Below are 18,154 nucleotides of genomic sequence, written 5' to 3'. Positions count from 1 at the left end.
TCTTCATCCCACTGCATAGTTTGAGTTAGCTCAGTCATGCTAACGACACGCTCAGTGCTGAAGAATCGCCCCAAAAACTCCATTTCCATTTGATCCCAACTGTCAATGGACTCAACCTCTAAGTTGGTGTACCAGTCAAAAGCGGTTCCCTTAAGAGAACGAACGAATTGTTTAACAAGCAAGTCACCCTTGGTACCACCATTGCTGCACGTCTCTATGAAGTGTGCAACATGTTGTTTTGGGTTACCCTTTCCATCAAAGAGTTGAAATTTTGGAGGTTGGTATCCAAACGCATTTTCAGCTCATCTATCCTCCTGGTGTAAGGCTTCACATGACGTCGGCTATTATATGAACCTCCCCCTCCAAGTTGGCTCTTGACAGCATTGACTATCATAGCTTGAACTTGTTCAGCAGTGATTAAATTTTGTGCCCCATTTGGCTTTAATTCCGCCGATTTAGTGCTACCATCTGAGTTGTCATCGCTTTCAGTCTCACTCGTTTTTTTCTCAAGTTTCTTTGTCAAAGCAGCAATTTGTTCATTTTGTTGTTTGATTCGAGCATCTTTTTCCTCCCCATCTTTCTTCAGCTGTTCAAGGGTACTGCTCATTTCAGCCAGTTGTTGTTCGACCGTCTTAGTATGCGTCACCATAACAGCAACAAACGTAGGCTTAGGTGAACTCACACTAAACTCATTCTCATGTCCTTCATAAGAGTGATCGAAGGATGAGTTTGTATGGATGACAGGCTCTAATGAACCAAACACAAGACTCTCATGTGGTTCATGAGTGGAGGACGTGAGAGACCTCACAGAAGCAGCAAGACGAGCGCGACTTTTTCGTGCTTTGGTTGGGATTGACGCGGCACGCAAGCTTCTTGCGGCGGAGTCAACAACAGCTTGCTTCATTCCTCTAGTAACGATGCCCTCATCAATTTGGTTGTTAAGCATTTCAGCCAACTCAGCAGCCTTTTGTTGAGCTGTAGCAGAGATCCTTTTGACGGCAGGGGTCTTTGAGGCCATTTCAAGTTTTTTTTTTTTTTTTGAACGTGCGGAAACAGAGATGAAAGGCAGAGATAATCCCACCGAGCGTGCCAAAAATTTGTATACACAAATTTTGAGTCTAAATAAATAAAGACGGGAAATAAAGTAACAAATGAATTTATATTAATATATGAATTTTGGGTACAATCTCTGTATAATAGTTTATAATAAAATAAACTAAGTCATCTGATTCTGTTCCGCAGCTTGATGATGACATGTGTGTGACACCTGTAGGTTGACGTTTGATGACGTCGACTTGAGTTTGAATGCAGGGTGACGTTTGATGATGTCAACCTGCATTTAAGGGTTTTGTTTGAATACACCTGAACGAGGGCTTTGAAGCTTAGCCCCGTTCAAATGTGTTTGAGTGTATCTGAACAAGTCGGCACGAGTTTCATATGCATGTTGACTTACTTCAGAGAGAATTCCGTTTGAGTTTTATGAGCTCTTGGAATAATGATTTTTGGATCCCCTCAAGTGATGGAGGAATGGTGTATTTATAGGAGATAAGAACCCCTTGAGTGGACTTAGTAGGTTTGGGCCTGGCCTATTTTATGACTTAAAAGTCTTTTAACCTGGTCCATTTGGCTTATTTTATAACCCGAATTGTATTTGATTAATTCGGATTATTTATTTGGGTGGGCCAAAAAATAATTAAAATGAATCATTAACATGATTTATCCCAAATTAATTTATTTAATTTAATGTATGACACTTATTATAAAATTTCCCTGTCTACAATACCCTCAACCCAAAGTTAAATCATATTTTTATTTAGACTATTGTGAGGGCAGTATTCTATTCTTTCGATTTTTCTTTGCCTTGTTATCTCTCTTTCTACGGCCATTTTTGGTTGCACATCCCATTATTAAGCAAGCAAAGCTATATTTGATCATTAGCTCGTGTTTCTTCTTATTTCATGTGCCCTTAATTATCACTCCACTTCTTATATGGGGATAATTAAGCTGCCTCTTTGATAATAAACTTGCTTGTCAATTAAAGTTAGTGGCCGATCCAGGATTCTCCAGATAGTGAGTCACCATCAAGTATTGATAACATGTGAATATATGAAGGGAAAAAAAGGATCTAGTTCATAATTAATTTCAATCAAAAAGTTACATAAAATAAAAAATTATATAACAATCAAATTGATTTCAATCCAAAAATATGATATAAAAATCTATACTACAACCATTTAGTACTTAAAAAAATTTATCTTATAAACCGAAAGTACTTCAAATAACATGTTACAAAAAAATAATACTATAAAATTATGTATGTACAGTTATTGAAAATAACTAAATTATAAGTATATTTTTATTTTATAATTTGAAAATCATAGGTTCTACTAGTGTTTTTTTTTTTTAAGTTAACAAAAAAGAAATCTAAATTGGATGCACACATGTAGAGATATAATAGAAGGAAAAAATTCAAGAAATTAAAAAAAAAAAAAAAAAAAAAAAAAAAAAAAAAAAAAAAAAAAAAAAAAAACTAAAGGGACTTCTTGTTAAGTAACCGGTCTCTTTTCATTAAAAAAGAAAGTGTCAGCTTTGAATGTCAAAAAAAATGAGCGTATGCCGGCGTGAATGTGTAATACCGGGCTGCATCAAGCCATCAAAGAACCTGTTATTTCAATTAACGGGTCTTTTTGATTGAGTTATTAATTTAATTTTTTTAACTAAACATTCAAAAAAAAAAAAAAAAAAACTTGTGATGCACGTCCACCAGTGTGCACCAACGTAGCTACCCTTGTTTAAAGTCAACAAGTAACATTATACATGCATAACTTTCGGGATATATTCTATCCACCTGTTTTTCACTTATATGAACTTATTAGACTTTGTCAAAACTTTTTATAAAAAGTGAAATTAGTTGAGTTCATATAATAAGTTTTGTATTTGGGTAACATACACTTATTAGTACTTATTTCTGGAACTTAACCAAGCTTATCTGAACTTGTTACATTTGAAAACATTGTATGGTACGCATGTGGTTATTCATTTTCGAAGGTTATCACGCTTATTCCTTTGGATATGTTGTATGGTATGGTATGGTATGCGTATGCGTATATTGTATATATGCCATATTATTTTGCTATATTAGATTGATTGTACAGCTATTTTAGGTTATTAATATTGTTGATCCTAGGAAATATATATCATTATCGAGGGTTTTACTATTCTAGACGATAATATAAAAAGTCAAAATAATGCAGGAATTGTGATGTATAGTAATAAGAGCTAACTAGCTAGCTAGGCCTAGGCAAAAACAATTTCAATTAGCGTAATAATAGAGTTAAATCATCTCAGATCCGGAGTAGTAATTAAAAACCCTCTCACTAGTCAAGAATTGAAGACATTAAAGTGGTTTAGGCATTTCGTTTTCCACGTTAAGAGCGGGTGTTGGCCGTGCCATGTTACGGTGGGTTATGATGGGCATTTCGTTTATAAACCGGTGTGCGCATCATATATGATATATACATGGCGCGCTACCTATTTTGAATTCCATTAAACCAACTTATTATTACGAGTATTAATTTATTAACCAACCAATTGTTAGGTTGTCTTGTTGCTACATACTAGGCAGCGGCATGCATGCACTTTCTTGCATCTTGCATCAATATTATAATGCAACATATACCCAATATGGAGTAAGTAATGCTTTTTCCCTTTTTTGGTATGCGTTTTAATTTTCACATTATTTATAAATTCTATTTTGACTTATTTACCTGATATATGTAGAAAATATAAAACAATAGCTACAAGGAATTTTCATGGATTCATCTTAATGTAATATCAACTTTTTACAATTTATTTATTGACTATTAGTGATATTAAACATTAATAGCTTAATTTAGATGTTCATATTGACATATATGATAAACGAAACATATCAACCAAAAAAATAACTATAAATATATTACTATATTAGACAACTTGATTTTTGTTTAGGTTTTTAATAATTAAATATTTTTTTACAATGAGATTAGAAAAAAAAATTGTTCATTGTAATAATTTTGTAGTACTACTTCAATTTACATATACAAAAATACTCCATCTTTAAATATTTTTTTCTTAATGATTTGTCCATATCAATGGGTGAGATTAATTTATAAAAAATTGTGAGGAAGTATTATCCACGGTCATAATTTTATACGTCATTTTCTTTAGGCGTTTGAAGTTTATTTTGACTCATATATTCTCCTTTGACAAAAAGGTGGACTAATACAAGTCCATTATTTTATTTCCATGCAAATTATAATTTGCATACTCGTAACTCTCTGCTTCCTTAGCTTTTCTATTTTTTTTTTTAAAAAAAAATTATTACGTCAATCAGTTCCTGCTAATTTAAATATTTGTGAAAATTCACTAATCTAATAAACAAATCAAGCTGAGGTACTACAAGTCACAAGTGTTTATATCGACTACCGACTACTAATTTGTTCTTAATTAAGTGGTTTTTGATGTACCACGTCAACAGATAGATGATTAATCATTTGTTACAAAGTTAAAGTTAAGTTTGACAACAGTATGCAAAAATTGAATAGGAGTATCTTTAAGCTAATCCATTCATACTAGTATATTTAACTGTTTTTTTGCATGTCAAAGCATTTCCTTCTTAATTACCACGAATACATTATTAGAAATTTAGAGTGATCTATTGCCTTATAGGTTGCATTTTTTTTCCTTTACAGAGTAAATGAAAATATATAGATAGCTTGCCTCTTTTCCAAGTCAAATATATAAATTAAGGGCTTGTTCTCTTACGTTGAAATTCAGTTCAGTTCGGTTCAGTTCAGTTCGGTTCAGTTCAGTTCGGCTCAGTTTAGTTCGGCTCAGTTCAGTTCAGCTCAGTTCAGTTCAGCTCATCTCCTAATTTCCTTCTCTTATAAAATATTCATTTCAGTTCAGTTCAGTTCAGTTCAGCTCAGTTCAGCTCAGTTTAGTTTAGTTCAGTTCAGTTCAGATCAGTTCAGTTCAGTTCAGCTGAGTCCAGTCAATGAGAACAAGCCCTAATTAATCAAATCGTACAAATATATACTTCGTATCTGCAATATCTTACCTCCTTAATCCCAAAAAATTGTCAATATTAATAATAAATCAATTAAATTTCTACAGTAATATCCATTTTTAATAATATCATTATAGCAAATAAATTCAACGTATAAAGAGCAAATTATGACAAAATGAAAAAAGAATAGGTCATAAAACACGTCAAAAAGGGAAGAAATTTATCAAATGTTGAAAATCTAAACCCTTAAAATGAAATACAATATGGAGTTTTTTTTTTTTTTTTTTTTAATCTATTAAAATTCAATGGTTTACAAATTACAATCTATGTATAATAATCAATACTAAAATAACAACAACTAACATCATTCATTTATACAAATTGTACATGTATCCACTTCTCTTTCATCAATTTTTTCCCGCTTAAAATTTTTTTTCTTTCACATTTTTTAGTGGAAAAAACTAAATATTGACTACAAAAATACTTTAATATATAGGAAAAAGATATATGCAGCCCTAAGGGCTGCATATAAGAAACTAAAAATGGAAAGAATGGACAATTAATAAACATTTATTACACCGATTTACTCGTGAATTGTCGATAAATTCCCAACTTAGGGCCTGTTCCGATTGACTGAACTCAGCTGAACTGAACTGAACTGAACTATTATTATTATTTCAATTATTATTGTTATTGTTATTATTATTATTATTATTATTATTATTATTATTATTATTATTATTATTATTATTATTATTATTATTATTGTTTTTGTTGATGTTGTCGTTGTAATAAGAGCTTAAAAGAATGAAATTTGGCTTTATATCATTAGCAATATCATTAGACATAAATTAAGAGCTGAGCTGAGCTGAACTGAACTGAACTGAACTGAGCTGAGCTGAACTGAACTGAACTGAACTGAACTGAACTGAACTGAATTTCAACGGAACAGAACAAGCCCTTAATACTAAAAAAGGAAGTATATTAAATGCTTATATGCAACCCTAAGGGCTGCATATAGCATTACCCTAATATATAATACTATACATTAAACTCTTCACTGAAGATTTTTTTTAAATAAACCTTTTGAGGACAACCCTTTACCCAATGAAACATTATTTTATGCATTGATACGGAGTATTGTTTTAGTATATATGTGTATCGCACGGGTAACATAGTATAATGAGGGGTGTCCATAATTTGGATTAAAACCGAAATTCAATCCAGTCCAGACCGAATTATTAATTGAGATCGGATCCGAACTTTAAATCGAATCGGATTGGATTGATGTTTTTTTAATTTGAAAATTCGAATTTTTCGATTGGATGACCCTAATTGGATCCAATCCAAACCGAAAACCGAATTGTAAAATTAAGTAGTATAAATGTGGATTTCTTTGTTTTTGAAGCTTAGGTCAAATACTTCCTATTACATAAATTTAATTAGGGAGACTTTGTATTACTTAATTAACGACTTGATGTTAAACTACTTATTTTAATCATGATTTTGAAGACTTGTATTTATATTAAAACTTAATTTTTATAATCTTATTAGGCGCTAAAAATACTCGTAATATATTTGGATTTTTGGATCGGATCCAAATAACCGAACTTCAATTTGGATTGGATCAAATTGGATTGGGAAAGAAATTCGAATCAGATCGGATTGAAAAATTGAAAACGGAATTATATTCAGATTTGGACTAAATCCAAACCGAAAACCAAACGGACACCCCAAACAAAATACTCCTTACTAATTTTTTATTATTATTATTTTTTTAATAAAGAATAGAATAGTAAAACTCATTATTTAAAATTTTTTTTTATAAAAATAATAAAGAATTTTCTAGATCATGTTATGTAGCTGTATGCCTGTATTTGACTAGTATTGGCTTAATCCATGAATCCATCCATCAATAAAACTATCACAGTCACCACTTTTTCTCAGCCGCCAATCATAAACCCCCCCCCCCCCCCCCCCCAAAAAAAAAAAAAAAAAAGAAATAATTAATCCTTAATTACTGTATAAACCAAAACCGCCCCTTGTTTATTTTTCCCCCCTTCACCAAGAAACAAAAAATTTATTCCTTTTTTTTCCCAAAATTAAAAAAAATAAATTAATTTTAACCACCCTATAAAAGTCCCCAATTTTCTCTCATTTTTCTTCCCATAATCACGTCCAAACCCAAAAAAAAAAAACAACAATCATTTTCTTACACACTAATTTCTCTCTCCTCCCAAAAAATGGACACCAAAATAGGATCAATAGACACATGTAACACCCCCACCAACACCACCATCTGCTGCCCCTCTAAAAACGGCGACGTCTCCACCATCCAAACCACCACCACAACCACCGTCGCACCACCGGAATCCACTCTAGGCCGTCACCTCGCTCGCCGTCTCGTCCAAATCGGCGTCAACGACGTCTTCTCCGTCCCGGGGGACTTCAACTTAACTCTCCTCGATCACCTCTTAGCCGAGCCTGGTCTCAACCTCGTCGGGTGCTGCAATGAGCTCAACGCCGGTTACGCCGCCGACGGCTATGCTCGCTCTCGCGGCGTCGGTGCTTGCGCTGTTACCTTCACTGTTGGCGGGTTGAGCGTGTTGAATGCGATTGCTGGTGCTTACTCTGAGAATCTACCCGTGATTTGTATCGTTGGTGGGCCGAACTCGAATGATTATGGAACTAACAGGGTTCTTCATCATACTATTGGTTTGCCTGATTTTAGTCAAGAGCTTCGTTGCTTTCAAACCATCACTTGTTTTCAGGTGTTTCATCGTTAATGGCGGTCTTATTTATTTATTTTCATTTTTTTTTTTTTTTTTGAATTTTTTTGTGATGGATTTTTTGGAATGTATTAGGCGGTGGTTAATAATCTTGATGATGCACATGAGTTGATTGATACGGCGATTTCGACGGCGTTGAAGGAAAGTAAACCGGTGTACATTAGCATCGGTTGTAATTTGCCGGCGATTCCTCATCCTACTTTTAGCCGGGAACCTGTTCCTTTTTCTCTATCTCCCAGGTAAAATTTTCTCTCTGTTTTCATGATTTCTTTTTTTTTTTTTTTTTTTTTTTTTTTTTTTTTGCTGGATTTTTGGATTATTTTTCTTCAAGTTTAGTTGAATATTGTTATTGATTTTTGCTTGAAACCTGTGGAATATAATTTTGACCTTTATGGGTCAAATTCCTGTGAAATATTTTGCTAAATCATGGCATACATTCATCTCTCTGTTTCCTGTGTTTTTTTTTATTTATTTATTTTTTGGGTTTGAAATTTTGTTGATTTTTTTTTTATTATTATTATTTTGCTGGATTTTTTTTGGGTGTTGATACCTTCTTTATTTATTTAATGTTAATTATTGTATTATTTCTATTTTTTTTTTTTTTTACCTCCGTGATTTTATTTTGGTTAAAGAGTGCTATTATCTATTAATATGCGATATATGGTCAAATTTTGTGGTTATTACTAAATATGACAATGATTTTTGAAGTTAATTGAGTGTTAATGTTATGATTTGGGATAAATCTGTGAATATTATACTCCATAATAACAAAAGTGGTAAAGTTGTGATTTTGATAATCAAAATTGAAGTCAAGTCAAGTCATCAGAATAGTTTATACTATGAAGTACTATTATACTAGTATGTATTAAGTGAAGTGATATGATATGATAACACATTAAGAACTTTTTACTCTAATTAGTTGCTTTTTAAAGTTGTAATATACGTGTGATTCTTTGATTTGTTGGGTGAAAAGTTGTTAGAATGGACGGAGGACAAATTGGGATAAGAAAATGATTTGGGTGTATATAATATTGGAATGTTTTGGATTTGTTTTTGTGTTACTTACTAGTTGATTAAAGAATCTAGTGTCTGCATTAGGTGTTTAGAATCCCATGTGATGTGTTGAGAGCTAGGCATTTAGTTTATCATGACGTACATTGTAATTGTGTCATACCAGTCATATGCTTTGTATCCTGATTTTTGAATGTCCTAGAAGTGACCTATTCAGGTTTTGTTTGAATGGGGTTGATAGCGTGTCGTGTTTTGGGGCATTTGGACGATTTGGGATTTGATTTTTGGGAAATTTGATATTCTGTTACTTGAAATTGATGTATTTAATGCCTGCTTTTAAAATAACTTGTGAATGTGCTGTGATCATAAGAATAATGTGATTGACTGATACCTTTCTTGTGACAGTTTTACCTTGCCATGATTTGTCTTTGCATCTTGTTGGGTACTAGATCATTGAAGGAGTTTTGGTTGTAGTTCAAGAATCTATTCTATTGTTTCCTATACTAAAACACTACAACATGTGATATGCTAAGCTTGAATTTTAATTACCATACATTGTGTACCTTGTATATATATGCTGTGGCCTGTGAGACGAAAATTTATCATCCGCGTTCATGGTTGTAGACTTGTAGACAATGCTAATATGAATAGAGTACATCGAGGTATCACTTGTAGGGCATTTGGGATTCAATATGTGGGGAATATATATGGATCTCTTGCCTAAATTGATGTATTTTCTGCCTGACCTTATGGACAATTTATATTTAGAATTATTTGTTGGGTGCCATTATTATGATTTATCATGTAATTAAAAAAATTTCCTGATACCCTTCTTATTCTTGTTACCTATTTACCATTGTACCCTGACTCTTTTTATTAAATCCTTGTGACGTGGTGTGCTTGGGTACTTAACTTTTATACCATACAGTGTATTGTGCCTTGCACCCTGAATGAACCATAATTGACATTTTGGATGCTATTTGGTCATGTGATTCATGGTTAGACAGTGGGAGATTTGAATAGACTTAAGGTGAAATTGCAAAATGCGACTTATTATGAATGTAAATTGTGATTGGCTGATACCCTTCTTGTTCCGCTTTATCCGGCCTGTTGTGTCCGAAGCAAGAAAATTGGGTATTAATCCTGTTGTGGTGGAAGTTTGCTGACATCTATGTTCTTTTCTAGCCTCTGCATCATATTATTCTTATAGAGGTTAATTTGTCTGTAGAAAATGTCTTTTTGTATGGATACCAGAAAATCAGAAATGATACAATGGCGAATACTTAACGCATGTAATCTGTAATATTTTTTTGCAATGCAGGTTGAGTAACCCAATGGGTCTCCATGCTGCAGTGGAGGCAGCAGCAGATTTTCTAAACAAGGCTGTAAAGCCTGTCATGGTTGGTGGGCCTAAATTACGTGTGGCAAAGGCCTGTGGTTCTTTTGTTGACTTAGCTGATGCATCAGGATATGCATTGGCAGTGATGCCCTCGGCCAAAGGCCTAGTACCAGAGCACCATCCTCATTTCATTGGGACATACTGGGGAGCAGTGAGTACTGCTTTTTGTGCTGAAATTGTCGAGTCAGCTGACGCATATCTGTTTGCAGGCCCTATTTTCAATGACTATAGCTCTGTCGGGTATTCTTTGCTTCTCAAGAGAGAGAAGGCAATCCTTGTGCAGCCTGATAGGGTCGTTATTGGCAACGGCCCTGCATTTGGGTGTGTTCTGATGAAGGACTTTTTGAAAGAGTTAGCCAAGAAAATCAAGAAAAACACAACAGCCTTTGAAAACTACAGTAGAATCTTTGTTCCCGAGGGCAAGCCTCTGAAGTCTGAGCCTCATGAGCCACTGAGGGTCAATGTCCTGTTTCAGCATGTACAGAAATTGCTTACAAGTGACACGGCTGTGATAGCTGAGACAGGGGACTCATGGTTCAATTGTCAGAAGTTAAAGTTACCCGAGGGATGCGGGTATGCTTTGTCAATGTGAATAACTCTTTGCTCAATGTTGAATTATCATTTGTTTTTGGTTTGTATATTTAACAGGATATGGGTTTTCCAGGTATGAGTTCCAGATGCAATATGGATCTATTGGGTGGTCGGTTGGTGCAACTCTTGGTTATGCTCAAGCTGTTCCCAATAAGAGGGTCCTTGCTTTCATAGGTGATGGGAGTTTCCAGGTATTCTTTCTTTTCTTTCTGTGTTATCCCAGCTAAATTTCGTGGTGAAGCAGAATATATATTTCTTATTGTCATATGCAAATCGAATGTTATTGCTTCAATGAACCTTAACTTGAATATACTGTCTTTTATAGTCATGGATACATCCACCGGTTATCTTTGTTGGTATAGTTTACTTGCATTTTTACTATGATGTTCTCCCACTAGATAGTAATCATTACAGTATATATGATGTCAAGTACATTATGAAGACTATATGTAATTTGACAGGCACTAATCATCATATTAAGTAGTAGATTGGTTCCCATTAATCCTTCCAGTAATGGCCAGTTTATGGGAATCGATAATTATCTGTCTAAAACAATAACTAATTTGACAAAAAGTAAAGCTGTTTAAGAGCAAGGATAATATCCTCCTGACCATGAGATATTATCAATAGCTGTCCTTATTATCAGATATTATCAATAGCTGTCCTTATTAAGTCAGGGTGGCTTAAATGGAGAGCGGCCACGGGAGTGTTATGCGACCGCAGCATTCCCTTAAAGTTGAAGGGAAAATTCTACAGGACTGCCATAAGACCAGTGTTGCTCTATGGTACAGAATGTTGGGCTTCTAAGAAAGAGCATATTAAAAAGATGGAGGTTACGGAAATGCGCATGTTAAGGTGGATGTGTGGAAACACTTTAAGAGATAGAATCAGAAATGAGGTTATTCGCAAGAAAGTAGGTGTGGCGGGCATTGTAGATAAATTAAGGGAAAATCGTCTGCGTTGGTTTGGACATGTAAGACGGAGACCCGAGGGTGCACCGGTGCGAAGAGTGGAAGAGTGGGACCATGGAGGGATTAAACGAGGAAGAGGGAGACCAAAGATGACTTGGTTGGAAGGAGTGAGGAAGGATATGAAGTGCATGGATTTACGTGAGGATGAAGTTTTGGATCGTAAGGGATGGAGGAGAAAGATTTATGTTGATGACTACACGGAATAATCAAATTTGGTTCATGTTAGCCGACCCCACTTTTGGGATTAAGGCTTTGATTGATTGATTTGATTGATTGATTGATTGTCCTTATTATCAGAGTTTTGCTTTCAAATCTGCTTTCAGTTGAAGTCCTTGGATATTCTCCAATGAAGAACATAGAGACCCTTATTTTTACTTTCCAGGGGCGAGTTGCAAGACCCGGTCTGCTTACTATGTCAACTATTTCCCAATAACCAACTATTCATATGCACAATGTACTCTATTTAACCCATTTATGCTTCTTGGCTGAAAATTACTCTGATGTGAAGTGTTTTTTTTTTTTTCCTCTTTCTTTTTGCACTTCTGAAGTTCTGATTTGCTTGCCTGCTTAGGTTACTGCTCAAGATGTGTCAACAATGTTGCGGTGTGAGCAAAAGACTATCATCTTCTTGATCAACAATGGTGGATACACCATTGAAGTTGAGATCCATGATGGTCCATACAATGTCATCAAAAACTGGAACTACACAGCTCTTATTGAGGCAATTCACAACGGTGAAGGGAATTGCTGGACAGCTAAGGTCTGTTTTGAACATCAGCATGCTTAAAACATTACAAGTAACCTGGTTACTAGTCTTTCATTGTTTTCGTTGCTAATGGAGTCTCTGGGCTTTGCATTTCTGGACAGGTCTTTAATGAAGAGCAGCTTGTTGAAGCAATTGAGACCGCGACAGGATCAAAGAAAGATTGTCTGTGCTTCATTGAGGTGATAGTGCACAAGGATGATACAAGCAAAGAACTGCTTGAATGGGGATCCCGAGTATCTGCTGCTAACAGCCGTCCCCCAAATCCCCAGTAGGCCTGATTCCATCACTAGATTCCCTACATAAAAGAAAACTTTGGTTTTGAGTTTCACGTTTTGTTTCTGCGATTTTCTCTCGTTTCTTAACAAGTTTTGCTATGGGGTTAATGTGTAGTATTAAGTAATCTAGTAGTAACATCCTAAATTGCTATTGCAAATTTGTGTACAGACTATCCTTTTCATAAGCAAGCCCTTTTTATCCTATTTCTCAAAAAAATTGATTCTGAAATATGTATAATCTTTAGAAGTTGATGGATCTTTGTTTATGCTTATTGTGAATACTACCTCCGTTTCATATTATCTGCAACGATTAGACATTTTTCCTCTCTACTTTATGTCAAATCGTTGCAAATAATATGTAACGGAGGTAGTAGATCAGAACGGATAACAGGTTAAAGTCATTAAGGGCTGCCTTTGCTATCACCGAGCTGGTTCGAAATCCATGGACTTCAATCAATTTCATTTTCGAGTCTTAAAATTCAAGAACTTTATCTGTACAAGTAAAATCATCGACATTAAACAATGATACTAATTGGACAATATATATGCTACGTGCTAACTGCTAAGTAAACTTAGTAGCAATATGCTACATTCATCAGTATATATGCTAAACCTAAACGTATCAATACATAAAAATTTCAGTAATAAATGTATAAATTTATTGTGGTAATGAAGGAAATAACTAATGCTAAAACATTATTAACAAATAATAATATAATCGATCATATAACAATAAACTAATGAATAGTACGTTAAATATAACACCAATCAACGTTTTTCAACATAAAATTAACACAAATCTTGCATACACTTCACCAACTAATTAAACAAGATCAACATTATATTAAGTCTTTAACATTTACTCTACTTCTGTACTTCCCAGCAATCTTTCATACATCACCAAGTAGTTAATTTAGTACCAAGGATAATCTTCTACAGTTCTACTCTATTCCCAAACAATGCGAGGGTACGTTTAGGACCAAGAATGACAAAATTAATACGATTCTCCGATCGAAACGACACGACACGAATGGTATCCCCTAGCTTCAACCCCTTGTCCGCTCTCAATTTGTTCCACTGGTGTGTCAATGCATATCTATATGAACCCTTGTCGTAGTTCCATCGACTTAGACGCATATTGTATACAGACGCCCCCATGATGACCTTGACGTCAATGTGAGCATTCTTGTTAACACCAACTTTCTTATCAAGAAAAGCCTCCTCATCACGGCTTAGAAATACCACCGGGACAATTTGGTTCTTAGGGAGTGACAATCGCGATTGTGTACCATTCAAATCGGATGATGTAAGCTGCCTATCCAATATTATTTTAGTGTCACTGATGTCTTTGAAATCCATATTATTGCTCTTGATATGTTGGCGCAATAGTTCTAGCAATGCACTACTGTTACTACCAATAATAGGTTGATCACGGTTAACTCTAGGACGTTTCGAGCACTTGGGTTTATCTACTACAAGTACATGATTATGCGAGGCATAAATTCGCTTTTTAGGAAGGGGTTTGTGAGCCTTCAAAGTGTCGTCGGGTTGATCAAGAATAGGAGTTTGTTGATTAGTAGACGAAAAAGCCGAGGCAAAGGTTCGTTTTTTAGGAGGAAGAAGATTGTTGGGGATCATGATTTGGTGGTGTTGGGTTTACGAATTCAGGATCAAATGGAGGAAGAAGGTATGATGAATGAGGGTTTAATTTGGAGTAGAGAAATAATGAAAGAATGCTGAATGCGGAAGTAGAATATATAGACGGAATGAAGAGCATGCACTAATTAGAATAGGATTAGGAAAATTTGATGTTTAAGATAGAATTAATGGGGTTTGGATCCTCTAGAGTTGAACTCTATAGAGTTCAATAAATCTAGACCCTCCACAATAGATCAATGGCTAATATTCAAACTCTCACTCTCACAACTCTACAACTCTATAATTTTCAAACTCTAGAGGATCTCAACTCGAATTAATGAACTTGATTTGCAAGTACTTTCCAAAAAATTAACTTACCAAAGGAAATTACATACTAAAACGATTTTGCGCGTAAACATCCTAATACCAATTTTTAACGGCTATTTATCTTTTATAATCAAGTAATATATCTTTATTCCCTAACTAGTTTAAGTCCCGTGCAATGCACGGTTTTTACTTAGCATATTTATAAATTATAATGTTAATTTAACAATAATTAATTAAAAATAAAAATCAATATTTTTAATTGAAACAAATACTTGATTTTCTTTTCCATAAAATACCTATTATAAAATATTATATGTCAAAATATTTTCATTGAATGCATGTAGAATATAATTTATATATAGTTGTCAAATTGGAAGTTAAATATTATAGGATATTATAAAATAATGTTCATAAATATTTGTTAAAAAAAGGAAAGTAAAAGTGGCGGAAATTTTTTTAATCAAAACCTGACAAGTGTCACACCAGATTCGCCTTTAGTATAATGTAATTGATGACCAATAATAAAAATAATGCAAATAAATTAATTATAAGAAGTTTTGGTCAACGTTTTTTAATTAGAATGGAGTATTGGGTTAATTACAAACTCTTAAATAGACCTGGTTCACACTAATTTATTATGGACCATTTATAATAGAGATACTATGATCATTTTATTAATTTAATAAAAAGGTCACTATGTTAAAATAATGGTCATTATGTTAAAATAAAAGTGATTTTGTTTTATAAAGGTCATAAGAGATAAAATTTTTTAAATGAAAATTTTAAAATACCGGTCAATATGAATAATATGGGTCACTAGGTTAAAATTAGGATCATAACATCATACTTTAAGTTTGCAACAATATTAAAAATCACACAAATTTTATTAAAGGTTACTATGTTAAAATTAAGGTTATTATATTTAATATAAGGGTTACTATGTTCAATACAAAGCCAGTTACGCACATATAAAACTTCAGGTCTACAATAATATTATTGTGAACCAGGTTCATACAAGTTTTTCTGTGGATTAATTGGGTATATTATTAGGAAAGTTTGATTTTGCAGATAGAATTAATGAACTTGTTAGCCAAGTACTTTCCTAAATTTAATTACAAGGAAATTATTTTTAAATATTTTACACACATTCATCCTTAGTCCTAATTCTTTACATAGTAATGACTATTTTTTATAATCAACTAACTATCCCTATTGACAAAAATAAATAAAAAAAGTTTAATTTATTAGTCGGATTGTAATAATCCTTTTTAACTAATTTGCTTGTACTAATGGAAGGAGTGTAAGTATTTGCTGAATGTTTTTACCTAATTAAATTATACAATCACCTTTGTTAACCTAACTTATATGTACTTATTTCAAATCTAATAAGTTCACAAATAATAAGTTCTAATAAGGGTTACTCAAATCCAAATTACAACTAAAATAAATTTTAATAAATATAATGTTCAATAAATTCAAAATTCACATCTCTTTTGGCATGAGACCACACAAAGCTAAGGAACTAAAGTTACAATTAAAAGACAACAAACACACAAAAATAATAATAATAATAATAATAATAATAATAATAATAATAATAATAATAATAATAATAATAATAATAATAATAATAATAATAATTTTTGGGATCGTGGTCGTGATGTCTGTGTAGATTTGACAGGATCTTCTCCTTTGACACAATCAGGGCTATCTGACTTTATTCCTGGACGGGTTGTGGTTGATGCAGCTCATCGGAAGCGGGATAAGTATGAGGCTCGTTGTCAGGCGATTGGATATGGGTTCATTCTCTTCTCCTTTTCCTCGTTTGGTGAATTAGAGAAGGAGGTTGTTGCGTTGCTTAAGCGAATTCAGAGGTTCTCGACGACGCAAGACATTGGAGCACGTGCTGCAGCTCATATTTTTACTAGGGTAGGCTTTGCTATAGCTAGAGGAGTGGGGCCCAGCTAGATTGTATCTCGGCTTCCCACTAATTTATTGTAGGTTGTATGACTTTTTGTTTTTGAGATAATAATAATAATAATAATAATAATAATAAATTTAAAAAAAAAATATCTTGCAAGACGCTATCTAAATCAGAAAAATAAATGACAGCTTCGGAAAGGCGATTAATTAGAATTTGGCCTTATGTTAAAAATATGATGTAAACAATTATTAGTAGGAAACAACATCATAACTTCATAAGGCAACATTATTTGCCAAGTATTGGTAACATATGGCGGATAGTAAGTCTTGCCCTTGAGTTTTAATTAATAATAATAATAATAATAATATATACTCCGTATATAGATATTCCATCAAAAAAAAAAATTATTAGAATTAACATGATCAACTTGCCCTTGGGCTTCAGGGTCTTAATCACTACTTAATTAACATGATCTGTATAATTAATCCTAACTTATTGTACCACTATCGCTTTTTATTAGAATAAAAACACCATAAACAATGAATGAAGCAATAAAGCAAATTAATATTGCTAAAAAGATGATTAACATAATATTCATATGACCATATTTGATCAAGAAACAATGATATATAGTACGTAAGATATCACACCAATTAACTAATGTTTTCTACATGAAACATAATCAATCTTCCTACATTACATAAATCACCCCAACTAATTAAACATACGTACTCTAAATAAAACTAGATCAACTTATAAAACGTACATATAGTTAATTTAATACCAAGGATAATCTTCTACTCTATTCCCAAACAATGTGAAGGTACGTTTAGGACCAAGGATGACAAAATTAATACGATTCTCCGATCGAAACGACGCGACTCGAATGTTATCCCCTAGCTTCAACCCCTTATCCAAGCTCAATTTGTTCCAATTGTGCTTCAAAACGTATCTATATGAACCCTTGTCGTAGTTCCATCGACTTAGATGCATATTGTACACGGACGATCCCATGATCACCTTCACGTCGATGTGAGCGTTCTTTTTAACACCAACTTTCTGTTCAAGAAATAAATCTTCACCACGGCTTAGAAACACTGGGACAACTTGCTTCTTAGGGAGTGATAATCGCGCTTGTTTACCATTCATGTCGGATTTTGTAACCTTCTTGTCCAAGAGTATTTTAGCATCACTAATGTCTTTAAAATCCATATTATTGCTCTTGATGTGTTGACGCAATAACTCTAACAATGCACCATTATTGTTCTTACTAACAACATCAGTAGATTGATCACCTCTAAGACGTTTCGAATTATGGGGTTCTTGATTGGTAGTAGAAAAAGCCAAGGCATAAGTTCGTTTTTTGGGTGGAAGAGACATAATGTCAACAACTGTTATGTTACTCATCACCAT

At 33.4% G+C, this 18,154-nt stretch overlaps 2 protein-coding genes across 2 annotated transcripts; one reads left to right on the top strand and one right to left on the bottom strand.

Annotated features, from left to right (window-relative positions):
* The first annotated feature begins 7,262 nt into the window (after positions 1-7,262).
* LOC145596388 (pyruvate decarboxylase 2) lies at positions 7,263-13,058 on the top strand. The gene is made up of 6 exons (XM_081652634.1): positions 7,263-7,821; positions 7,915-8,078; positions 10,172-10,822; positions 10,914-11,031; positions 12,383-12,571; positions 12,679-13,058. Exons 1-6 carry the CDS (start codon positions 7,294-7,296, stop codon positions 12,847-12,849), a joined length of 1,821 nt encoding a protein of 606 aa, XP_081508760.1. The 5' UTR covers positions 7,263-7,293; the 3' UTR covers positions 12,850-13,058.
* A 4,460-nt stretch (positions 13,059-17,518) lies between these two features.
* LOC145568743 (putative B3 domain-containing protein At3g24850) lies at positions 17,519-18,154 on the bottom strand. The gene has a single exon (XM_081628164.1). It carries the CDS (start codon positions 18,152-18,154, stop codon positions 17,519-17,521), a length of 636 nt encoding a protein of 211 aa, XP_081484290.1.

This window comes from Chenopodium album, chromosome 2 (assembly GCF_948465745.1).
Source record: "Chenopodium album chromosome 2, dcCheAlbu1.1, whole genome shotgun sequence".
In the NCBI taxonomy this organism is placed as follows: Eukaryota; Viridiplantae; Streptophyta; class Magnoliopsida; order Caryophyllales; family Amaranthaceae; genus Chenopodium; species Chenopodium album.
Note: the sequence above shows the minus strand (reverse complement) of the source record. Positions and strands in the feature narration are given on the sequence as shown.